Genomic DNA, 12,718 nt, shown 5'->3' with positions numbered 1-12,718 from the left:
ATTCCAGAAGCACTTAGAAGAAAGGAGTCAGATTATCAGCTCAGGTGTGGCTTCGCTCTATGTGGACCCTGAAGGAGCTATCTATAGTTTAGGCAGACTTAGGTTTCGTAGTTGTATTCTCCTGTTTGAAATGGCTGTAGCCTACTTCAAGTAAGCATACCTATTGGAAACTGAGCATCTAAGTTGCAGTCTGCAAACCGAATAGCCATCAGTGCTCTGTCCTTTTGCAGAGAGCCTTTCCGTCTGGCCCGATACTGTGTGCCAGGGTGTGACGCCTGCCACACTGTCGTCTTTGTGCTTTTGAGAGTTGGCAGGGCCCTGTAAACCCGCTCTCTTGTTTTCAGACTGGGATCCTTTCCTTTTGTTTGTTTTGTTTTCGCTTGTTACTACATTTAGATATTTGACAGGTTCCAAAATTTGAGATCCTCTATTTGGGGACATTTGGAGTGTAGCAAATGGAAGAAACTGAATAAATAACATGCCATGTCTAGTAGAAAGTAATAAAAAAGAGAGAACAGAACATGTTTTAAATCGTGCTTTTACTTATCCCATAGAAGATTGGAGGAATGCGTTGTGACTTAAATCCCTTTTCCTGGCCCGATACTGAGTCGCTGGTTGCCACTCTGAGCATAGCAAAATCCGGGCTTAGTCACATTTCTTGGCATTCCAGGATGATAGTCTTAATTATTTAATAGCTCCGACAGGATTCTCAGACCACAAACTGCATACCCGTGAAAGTCCCTAGCAGTGAGAGGCCCAATACAGCCTCTGCAGAGAGCTGCTCAGTGGGAGTCAGCACTGTCCGTCCATGTGGGTGGCACCAGCCTTCTTCTCCAGGTGGTCAGAGTTCTGCTCTTCTGCTCACCCCCAGGCTCAGCAGCCTATGATTCTGGCTTTGAAGGGTCACAGAGGTGGCCGGGAAGTGTTCCACCCTTGTGCTGTGCTGCTCCATTTCCTAAGCAGAGAAGATGCCAGAGAAGCAATTCATCCTCAGCCCAGCCCACAGCGTCTCCCATCAGTTGGCAGAAGCCGCAGCTTGAACCGATACAGGTTTGGCTTGCAAAACGGAGAGAGGAAGAAGTGGGAAATGTATCCACGTGGAACAAACCTAGTTTTTAAGCTTCTGATTCAGTTCTAACATTGCGGCTCCTTGCGGATCCCATTCCTGCCTTTGTTCACATGACCCTATCCCCCAGGAAGGTAAAGCCTCTTGGAGTTTCTTTGTAGTCCTTTCCCTTAGAAGAGGTTGCCTTCTCAGTGGAGTCCAGACTGGCAGAAGCAGAGCGGCCCCAACTGCAACAGATTCATACACCGGGATGAGGTGCTGGCGTGGAGACAGGGAGGTGAACCACACTCAGTCCAGGGCGGGGTCCCCTCGCACACTTCGATGAAGACTCAGAGGACTTAACGTTACAGAGAAGGCGAGACAGGGATATCTGGTTACTGCGGACATGTATTGGAAATGATGAAATGCAGTGTAATTAAAGAAGGAACTTGAAAAGTAGGCCAAGTAGGATTAACGAATGAGAAAAGAAAAGGACAGAAGAGCAAGTAGCATGATGTTTTGAATAAACAGAAAGCAAATGTATATATACATCGAAACTGTTTTTTTTCTTCCAGAAATAAAGGAGGGAGGGAAGAAACTTTTTCTTTTTATCTTACAACTTTATGTACTATTTGAATTTCCTAACCACATAAAAGGCATTTCTTTTTTAAGATAAAAAGAATAAGCAGGTTATCTGGGTGATGGAATTCTGGGTTTTTCCAAATTTTTATCTTCATAGTCTCTCTATAATATAAAAAAATCTAATGTTATTTTTAAATTAAAATTAAGCAAAATTGAAAGTTTTATTTTTATCTCTTTTTATACGCAAGTGTGCATTATTGCCTTCTATGTTGATACTTATAGAATAGCTGATGGAGAAGTTAATTTAGTCCTTCTGTAGCCAACCCCTGAGTCCTTCTGTGCAGTTGATAGGCAGTCATATATGGGGCCTTAGGGTCCTAGCTGTTAGAAGGAAGGGCTGTGGCTCGGGGCTTACCAAGAGCTCTTCTAGACTAGGTTTGCGCTGGGAACTCCGCACATTCTTTACAGAAACCCACTGGCTTTGAAGTCGTTTGAAACACTATGGAACTGATTTCTATCACAAATGATGTTATTCAAACCCTGATCTGGTATGCTTTATTCACTTTTTTCCTTCTGACTGCTCCTCCTGTTATTAAATGCTGACTTGCTTAAATGTGATGAACCAGCACCTGTTTTGCTTTCTGACTTCTGGAAACAATTAGAATGTGTAAGATTCATGATGTGCCAAATGCAGGAGGTGCTGAAATTGGAAACCTGGCCTGACCAGTGTGGCTGAGTGGTTGAGTGTCGACCCATGAACCAAGAGGTCATCAGTTCCATTCCCAGTTATGGGCTCGATCTCCAGTAGGGGGCATGTAGGAGGCAGCCGGTTGATGTTTCTATCTCTCTAAAAATCAATAAAAAGCATTTTTTTAAAAAACTGGAGACATGTAGAGAATCCCTCTGTGTGTCCAGCCTTCATATGAACACCCTGAATGAAAAGCCATCATTATCTAAGACACAACATCAGATATTTTTATTATCTAACCACCATCTAGTTTTATGGGCACTGTTCTTTTCCTTTCTAGTTCATGCACTGTCCTCTGTAGCCTTTTACTATCCCCACCCCCCACTTAATATCATCCGTAGCAATGTGTGTCAGACCTGGAGTGTAGTAAAAGTCAGAAGTGTGCTGGGGAAATGGATTGGCTTCTGTTTGATCCTGCAATGGTGGGTGCCTGACATTATGCACTTGTCAAAACCTAGAACACCAAGAGTGAACCCTGACAACGTGTCAGTGTAGGTTCAATGATTGAAACAAAGGTGCCACTCCGTGCAGAATGTTTATAGTGGGGGGGGGGGGGGGGTGTGCCCAAGTGGAGACAGGGGATACATGGGAACCCTATGCTTTCTGCTCAGTTTTTCTGTAAACCTACAACTGCTCTAAAAATTTAAGGCTGCTTTTTACTTTTCAATTTCACTTTTCATTCAGTCTTATTTTGTTTTGGTTTCAGGTATAAGCGTAATGGTTAGACAATCATATACTTTGCAAAGTGTTCCCCTGATATTTAAAGTATCCATCTGGCACTGTACATAGTCAATATAATATTATTGACTATATTCCCTACGCTGTACTTTACATCCCCGTGACTATTTTGTGACGACCAATTCAAGGTGTTTTGTTTCATTTTTTTAAGAAAAAAAGACAGATTGTATTTAAATAGTTGGAGTGAGGGTGAGGCTGGTGTTCCAGTGAGAGAGGAGAAATGTAGAAATGACTGCAGCATAGAGCAGCATGTGAGACTGGGTTGGCCCATAATTTTCAACCACCTGTAAGTTAAATGTTCAGTGGTAACGTGAAATGAATTGGAATAAATGTGCCCTTTCATTATTTATCACTCATTCCTATTTAGTGTTTCAGAGTTTACATAAGAAAGTTTAAAGCTAAGTATTTACTATATTTTCTGCAGAGGAGGAATGATTAATTATTGATATTCTGCAGTTGTGTATATGTGTCTTTATTTCACAGATTAAATTCATTCAGGCAACTAATACGGAATTAAAGTTACAGTCACATTTCTTTGCAAAACTGATATTTAAAACGGACTCCACTGCTTATTCGGACTCTTTAAGAACTGTCCATTTTCTACCTTGATCATTTTATTTTGTACTTGCTACCTTTTCTGTTTTGTGGCCTTTGATAGTCATTTTGTAAAACACTGGCATTAGCCATTTTAGCTTTCTTTTTTAAAAATATTTTTTTATTGATTTCAGAGAGGAAGGAAGAGGGAGAGAGAGATAGAAACATCAATGATGAGAGCGAATCACCGATTGGCTGCCTCCTGCATGTCCCCACCTGGGGATCAAGACCACAAACCCGGGCATGTGCCTGTGATCAGAATCGAACCCAGGACCCTTCAGTCCACAGGCAGACGCTCCATCCACTGAGCCAAACCGGCTAAGTCTTAGCTTTCTTTAAAGTAAAATATTATCCTGTTAAAAGTAAAAACAACTTCTTTTAGTTGGTTAGTTTAAGCTGATTACAATAAAATTGAATTCTAATTATTTTTCTTTCCCAAGTTATTTAAATAGTTGCTTTTAATTACACATCGTATTTAATTGAATTGGGTCTAATTTGATAAACTCCCTATCCAGCTGTTGAAATTTGGACAATTAACTACATCTCTGTAATTTACCATTTCTCAGTGTAACTGGAAAACTTAATATGGTTAGGCTTTCCCCCTCTTTTCTGTACTTTGCTCTGTGCTTTGCTTCGTCATAAACCTTACTCATGTTATGGGGCAGAGATAATCTGTGGGGCAGCTAGCATTGTGACTGGTGATAAGTCTCCAGGAAAGTGCGTCACCATGGGGACAGGACGGCTTGCCTTTTAATCTGGTTTATATTAATGCAGGTGGAAAATACAGCATTTTCTATTCTATTTATAGTGTTGCCATCTGGCTGAAGGAAGGTTTTTGTTTGTTGTATTTATTTTTTGTTTGTTTTTAGATAAAAGCCTTTGTGGTTGAATTTAAAGTGTGTGTATTTACTCCTGTCGGCTAAACATATCAGCTTAAGAAGTGATTCCCAATAGTTCCCAATAAGTATATGGAACATGTGTTTTTCTGAAATATGCTTTCCTTTATTTCAGTAAAGATGGATATTTCTTTGCCTTTTGAACAAACAGATTATCAAGACAAATCTATGAAATTGCTTTGGGAAAAGATTGGGGTTTCCACATCTCTCAAAGCTGACATGCCTGCTGTGTAGCCTGTCTGATGTTTCCAGGAGAGGCACAATGCTCGCATGCTTTCCCCAAGCAGTGTAAGTCGGATACTGTTGTCTGTGGAGTATATCACTCACATTCCCGAGGCACTACAAGTCATACTGGGCAGACCGTTCTATTATGTACTGCAAAAACAGTCATTTGATTTTAAGTCTTGCCTGATACAATGTCAAAACCACTTTAGAATTTCATTAAACATTTTCTTTCTTTTCTGATGCTAACTTCCAGGAGCTTTGATCATTACTACGCAACTTCACATGTAACAATGAAGCATTTAAACCAAGGGCAAGCTCTCCATCATGTGGAATGATCGGAAAAGTCATTAGGAATTACGAGAGTGCATTATGTCCTCCTGGTTCTAATGCAACTTTCACAAGTAACAGTGGATAAAATATTTACTATCTATGATTCAAATATTACAACACTCCTGGCAGCTATATCAGAAGAAAAATGAAATGTCAAGCAAACAAGCAAAAGGATTATGAAGTAGAAACTTTTAGGTAAAGCACCCTGAATTATATTATGATTTTAAACTGTAACATTCTTCAATTGCCATCACAGTATTCTGCAGCCAAATTCTCGAGTCAGCTATCTGTTAGGTGTTGGAGATCCCCCAAGACCACACCAGGTCCTGTGATCACTAGGAAGACTCGGAACTCAGCAGATGGTCACGCTTGTGGCTAAGATTCACGGTAGCAAAATCAAGCATGTCTAAGGATAGCCCTCTCAGTCCTGCTATGATAACTCTTTTCTTCATAGACAGATCAAAATTGTGAGATTGAAACTTGAAGTTGCAATAGTCAGCCTTTCTTACTGCAAAAAATGGCAGTCACATGTGGCTGAAAGCCTAGGTCTGCCTTCTCATTTATTCTCCCAGAGCTGTGTGTGTCGCCTGGGGGTCGTGTGTCCACAAAGTCCAAGAAGAACCCATGCCGAGCTGGGGGTGAATCTTTCTCTATTTCCCCACCTACATTCCACATTTTGTTTACGGTAGTGACAGAGATACATTATCCTTGTGGGTGTGAAAACCCCACATCAGTGAGGTTTGAACTTAAGATGGCCTCTGAAGTCTTATTACTCTAATAAGAAAGACTTTTCACTAGCCCTAGCCGGCTTGGCTCAGTGGATAGAGTGTCAGCCTGCAGACTGAAAGGTCCCAGGTTTGAATGCGGCCAAGGGCACATGCCGGGGTTGTGGGCTTGATCCCCAGTAGGGGGTGTGCAGGAGGCAGCCAATCAACAATTCTCTCTGCCATCATGTTTCTCTCTCCCTCTCCTTTGCTCTCTGAAATCAATAAAGATATATATTTTAAAAAAAGACTTTTCACTAAATGAAGCATTTGTTGGACTAGTTATTTTGATCAGTTGAGAGAAGACTCTTTAAGCAGACAATAGGAACTAAGCAGTGAGAAGCCCATGACTTTCATAGGAGGACGTTGCACGGAATGCAGTGAGTTATGGAGGACGTGGAGCATGGAGGCACGTTGGGGCACCCGCTGGAGCTGCAGAAGTTTTGCTAGATGAGAGGCCTGTATGCCTGCTGCCTCTGTGTTTTGCTCAGAATGATTTAGAGACAGTCCCAGACCACCAGGGTGCTTCTCTGTATCCTTCCTCTTGTCTTTTCTCCAACATGCACACATGACGCTAATGGAATAAAGCTTTCAAGCTAGCCGGAAGATCAATAAAGATTTTATGCAGCAGGCAAAGACTTATTGAGTATCATAGTATGTGGCTAAGTTCTCCGTTTTTAAAAAAATGAAGGAAAGTGATTCAACTATTGGGCAGTCACCTGAGTCATTTATATTTTAATGGCAAATTTAAAAATGGTATATGTGATCCTATCTGCTACTTACCTAGCATTTCCAGGTATTTAAATGTTGGAGATCTTACATGAATAAATTCTTGTTCTCATTGTGTTCCTAAGCCATGAAAGTCCCTGCACTTTGTTTAAAAAAAAAGAGAGAGAAAGAAAAAGGAAAAGAAAAAAAAGAAAGTCTCTCATAAGTTTTATTTTCTCATTATGATGAAGGGTTTGTTTTTTTTAAGGCTTATATTTACTTAATGTGATGATAACTTGAAGGGCATTAAATCTCAGAAAACTGTCATCTTGCTAAGTCTCAGAAAGTCTGGTGATTACCTCCTTCCAAACTAGGGTATCCGAAAAACCTCCCAGTAAGTGTAGCCTACCTGAGGACTGTGGCTGAGCTGAAAACCCCTGAACCCAGCAGCCGGGCCAGACCTTCCTGCCTCACTGGTACCTTGCTCCCAGGACCACTGTCACCAAGTTACATAAACTTGCTCTCCCTGTTTGTGCTGGGTGAGCAAAGCCCTGCGGAAATAGGAACCCACCGCCCCACAGTTGCACAGGAAATAAATAGAGAGCAAAAAGCACATTTTACCATTTATTGAGCCTACCTTGGGTCTGGCAGTCTCATTTAATTTTCATCACTCTGGAAGTAAGCGTGTCTTCCTGCTCTACAGGTGGGGATTAGGACTGAGGATGAGTGGTGCACTGAGGCTTCACAGTTTCAAATGGCAGAGCCAGGTCGGCTGACGTGAAAGCGCGTATACCCCACTAACCTCCAGACACCTACACCGCACAGCAGCTGTGGGTGTGTGAGGCCCGGCACCTCGATGGAAGAACATAAAAGATGAAGTGGGACTGAATGGCTGTTAATCCCTGCTGTGTGCCAAGCCCTACGATAGACTTTTAGCATACATCTTCTCAATCAATCCCCCCAACAACCCTGTGAGTTACACAGTCTCACCCCTTTACTACCTACTCAGAGAAGTCAAGAAACTTTCTGAAGGTCGTTCAGTTAGTAAGTAACAGGGCTCATATTTGAACACAGGTCTCTTTGAGTCTGTATCTTCCCTCTTACCAAAATAGAGTGTTAACCAGATAGGTTTTTGTGGAAATAAGGAATCTTACGGTAATAAAAGAGAAAAAAAACCCTATAAAATGTGGAAAGATAGCTTGAAAACTAAATATCCAACTGAATGGTAAGAAATTAGCAGTATATAATCTTGGACTAAACAGCTGACAATTTTTAAATTCCCTTTATTTTACTAAATTTAACCTGTTTTACATGAGCATAAAAAAATCTCAAAATAGATTTCAAAAATTGTCTTGAGTAGGCCCCAGAAGGTGTTCTGGGATAGAAATGAATTTCTGAGATTTAGATGATAATAAGTGATTAGATAGATGTTCGATTAGAGTGGATCCAGTAAAAGACAGATATAAATAAATTGGAATCCAAGTTGCCAGACCTCTAGTTTAATTGCAATTTATTTTTTACACTTGAGGTTCAAGACAGTAAAGCACATTTCAACCAAAAATTATTAGGGATTATTCAGAAAAGTCACTTGTACTGAATGTGCTATGATCTTTAAAAAAAAAATGTTTTTATTGATTTCAGAGAGGAAAGGAGAGTGAGAGAGAAATAGAAACATCAATGAGAGAGAATTATCGATCGACTGCCTTCTGCACGCCCCCTACTAGAATCGAACCCGGGACCCTTCAGTCCACAGGCTTATGCGCTATCCACTGAGCAAAACCAGCCAGGGCATGTTGTGGTCTTTTTAATCTCCTTTGGTCCCACTGTGATATAATCTTCGGTTAGGGTGATATTTGTTGTCAGGACCTGAGGCAGTGCAGATACTCAATTACCAGAGAAAGTTTAAATTATGTCAAATATAATAAGGCAAGAAAGAAATGAATACATTTGAAATATAGTTTAAACAAGTGGTCCTAATTATCTTTCAGTTAATTAAAAATAAGTAGAAGATCCCTGAACAGCTTACTGATTGTAATGAAAGCACTCCAAATCTGGGTGGCACTCCTTTCTGTTTATCTTTCTTAATTATTAACTTCTTTATGAGCAGTTTTAAAAGATTAACTTTTGCAGAATAAGGGCAAAGTTTCCAAGTACAGTCAATTTTTGATCTTTCGGGGCTGCCTCTAAAGTTGTGAGACCATAAGCAGGACTAGCTAGGATGGGCTTCACCTGCTCCGTGGTGACAACTGGCAACTCATTATTGGCGTCACAGAAGCCATCGCACTTTCTGATTTCCATTCTGGGTCAGTCAGAGCCTATCCTGGTTTCACTCATGCTCCCCTTGATGTGTCCCCATCCCCCAGCATTAAGTGTGTCCACACAGAACACAGCCTTTTTCCAGTGGTGAATCTCCTGGTAAAATTTCCTCAAGTGGCAAAATCCTACCAGAAACCACTAATTTGAGACCGTTTGCTGTTTATTAGCAGCCTGTCCATTGTCTTACTGTGTCTTTATAGATCTTTCCCTGAAAATAAGAGAAAGAAAGCCCAATTGGATAAAAGTTAAACCAATCAATGTTTGCTTGAGCATTTAATGCCAACAAATAGAAACTGAGCAATATTTAAGTTGCATGAGATATTTTTTACTATGTAGTCTGATTTTCCGTGCTAGCTAATAGTATATGTAATTGTCCGAGAGCCATAAAAATTCAATATATTCCCCATTCAGAGATCAAAGGTAAACTTTGTAAATGTAGCAATTTTTTTTAGTACATCTTGGGTAACATTTTTAAATTTAGTCTTCTTGAAGCACAATAATTATCACATCCTTTCAGGCTTAAAAACCTTGAGCAAATGATTTCTGTTTTGTAGACAATATCAGCCGAGTGGAAAGGAAGTAGTCAGGAGGCAAGGGCTATAAACAGCAGGATAAGGAGAAGAGGGGAGTGATGAGTGATGGGGTGCTAGTTCAGACAGGTCAAGGGGAGTCTTTCATGTCACCTTTGAGCAGTGACCCCAAGAAAGTGAAGGAGAGATCCATGTTGATAACTGGGAAAACACTTCAGGTAATTGCAAAGGCTCTGAGATGGACTGAGTTGGTCAGTATGCATAGGGCAGATAAAGGGAAAGTGGTACAAGGTAAAGGCTGTACCGTATAGTACCCTCTAGGCCCGTGGTCGGCAAACCGCGGCTCGTGAGCCACAGGCGGCTCTTTGGCCCCTTCAGTGTGGCTCTTCCACAAAATACCACATGCGGGTGCGCACATACAGTGCGATTGAAACTTCATGGCCCATGCGCAGAAGTTGGTATTTTGTGGAAGAGCCGGTATTTTGTGGAAGAGCCACACTCAAGGGGCCAAAGAGCCGCATGTGGCTCGCAAGCCGCGGTTTGCCGACCCGCAGTTTGCCGACCCGCAGTTTGCCGACCACTGCATCTAGGCCATGATAGAGACCTTGTGTTTTACTCTGAGTGGGATGAGAGCTGTGTAGGCGGACGCTCTAACTAACCGCTGAGCCACAGTGAGGGCTTGGTTGTTGACATGATTTCTGTCTATAAGTGTAGCAAACATCTTTAAATACCCTCTAGACATGTTAAATAAAGTAATACAGGTAAAGAAAAATTGTTTGGTCCTGGAGCACCCTATACTTTATATAACCAGAGAACTGCCTGGTATTACTGCCCTTCATTCCTTTCCTAGAATACACTTCCCTTAGTCTCTTTAATAGTCTTTGCTGTTGAACTCCTGTCTGAAGCTTTTTCAAAACCATAGTACATTCTGTATCCTGGTTCCCTTTTGGTGACCTGCTTGGTTGTGTTCTTGGAATTCTTTGCTGCCCAGCACACGAACTTTGTGAGAACTAAGATCAGAGGTTTTAGATTCCAATCATGTTTCCACACGGTTGTTGTATGTGGAAGCTGGGACAGCAGGGTAAATGGCTTCACAGACCCATGAACGTGCCACAGCTAAGGATTGGCTCCTTACACGCAGGCTGTGGCTTGTTGGATGTGTCCTTCCCTCCGAACAGCATGTGCCTCGGGGGCAAGGATTATAACCGCGTCATCTTTGTCTTTTTCTTTCCTAAATCTAGCCTAGTAGCCGATGCAAAGGTTAACAGGAAAATATTGAATAGGTGAAAGTTTCTGAATAAATTTTAAGCAAGTAAATATGTGTTTTCTCTTTTGTCTCATCTGTGTAGCGCCTGACAGCTACAAAGTACATGAGAAGAAAACTGCTGCCTCCAACCGGCCGCCCTCTGCTATTTCAGGACAAAATAGCAACCACGCAGGAAATAAGCCAGGTATGATGCATTGCATTTGCTGTGGAAACGGGAGGTTATCCCAAAACCTTGAAGACATGCTAGGATGTAGGGGAGCATGGTTCCAGTTCTGCCACCAGAACACACGCTCACACTGACTTGTACGAGTTTGTTAGAGAACCTCTCAAAGCCTTGATTTTCTCTTTTTAAAATGGAGATTCAAAGGCATTCCCTATTTACCTCTCAGAATCATTTTGACAGTCAATGAGATGGTGTATGTGGATGCACTATTTACTGCCAAGCAGTGTATAAGAGGTAATAATTTTACTATCCTGTTTGAAGTGATAGATATGACACATTTCAGTATGCCCAGCATTATTGCATATCACTTTTCTGACTTTTTCAAAAACCATTTAAGAAAATCTTTACACATAACAAAGCTGGTATAGAATTAGGTTTTTGTTCACCAATCCCTACAATGATTGTACAGCTACACAGTAATTTCATTTAATAACCTATGATTCATAGTCTGTTCCATTCCAAAGAAGCGGTCTGTAAACATAATACAAACAGTTGGATAGACAATGCATTTGCTTCCAGGTATCCAACAACCATTGTGTGGTCCTTGGGAGAGACTAATGTTCAGTATGATGATGACAGATAATCAAAGGAAGGTAAAGGAAAAATGAATACTCTACAAGAGTCTTGGAATACTCTACAAGAGTCTTCATGCTGCTTCCAAGGCCAAAGTTACTCAAGACCAGGGAATCAGTGAGATAATATCAATAAGCATAAATAAATTAAAATAACAATAATAAACATAGAGATAATTGCATATGGCCTCATAGGAAACATCCTACATTATATCTACATTTTGTGGAGCTTTTGCCCATATGGAAAAGGTCTTACATAAGACACTTTTAAATAAGACGTAAATCGGCTGGTCACTTAGAAGAAAGAAGAAGTAATACTATTACAAATATTGCATGAGTAGCCTTCAGTGGCATTTCAATTAGCAAGCTGAGATTTCCCCATTTAGTTGTTTTGTCTTTCCATTCATTCATTTATCCATCCATCTATCCACCCACCATCTAATTATAATTATATGTATTGTTCTATGCCTGGGACTGTGAGAGATAGTGTATCAACAAAACAATGAGACCCCTATCCTCACCGGGATTATTCTGGAGGGCTTTTGTTCCTTATATTCAAGTGAGCATCCTTGTGGAAGTAAAAGTTCTTTAGTATGAAAACCCACTGGTTTTGCCATGAGACTTGAATATAACTAAATGGTTTATACTATTTCCCTCTTGTTCTCCCTATCAACAATCACGATTTTTTTTCTGCCATTCAATCAATTCTAATCAATTTTTATACCATTCTGAAATTTTCAATGAAAATTTCTTCCATTCTTGACTGTGCAATTTATACTTCTATATCCCGAGGACTCGTTTATTCATCTGGTGTTAGCATTGTGTAGGTACTAAGGGTATATTATTAAAAGACACAATCCCTACCCTCTAGTTGGCATTGTGGTGGAGTAAACTAATATATGAATAGATACTTTCTAACACAGAATTTCCAGTGTGACAAGACACATCTGCATAGAGTGCAGAAATAGCATAGAGGCCAAAAACTCTCCACCCCAATTGGCCATCTCTTTATAGAGCCATTTCATTGAAGTTGCTAAAGTCAGGTTAAATGAGGAGACATTTCATTTCAGGTTAGTTGTATATTTTAAGCATTCGTATGTCTGCTTTCTTGTATATAGAGATAAGCAAAGGTACAAAAAAAGGCTGTTATTTTTAAAACCATCATGTTATTTTCCTGCAT

The 12,718-nt window shown here is 40.6% G+C and overlaps 1 protein-coding gene across 12 annotated transcripts in view; it reads left to right on the top strand.

Moving 5' to 3' along the window:
* The window catches only part of MAP7 (microtubule associated protein 7), a 140,257-nt gene that overhangs the window by 73,573 nt on the left and 53,966 nt on the right, over positions 1–12,718 (top strand). For 11 of the 12 annotated variants that reach the window (XR_004968683.1, XR_004968682.1, XM_036316023.1 and 8 more), the window contains one exon: positions 10,826–10,927. Coding sequence is in view for 10 of the 12 variants with exons in the window: in XM_036316023.1 (XP_036171916.1) it covers positions 10,826–10,927 (102 nt within the window). In the remaining 2 variants the exon portion in view is untranslated. Of the gene's footprint in view, positions 1–4,754; positions 4,892–10,825; positions 10,928–12,718 lie in introns of those variants that run through there. The other variant, XM_036316025.1, reaches the window with a different exon arrangement.

Source organism: Myotis myotis, unplaced genomic scaffold, assembly GCF_014108235.1.
Source record: "Myotis myotis isolate mMyoMyo1 unplaced genomic scaffold, mMyoMyo1.p scaffold_m19_p_7, whole genome shotgun sequence".
Classification (NCBI taxonomy): domain Eukaryota; kingdom Metazoa; phylum Chordata; class Mammalia; order Chiroptera; family Vespertilionidae; genus Myotis; species Myotis myotis.
This window is presented reverse-complemented; position numbering and strand designations above follow the sequence as displayed.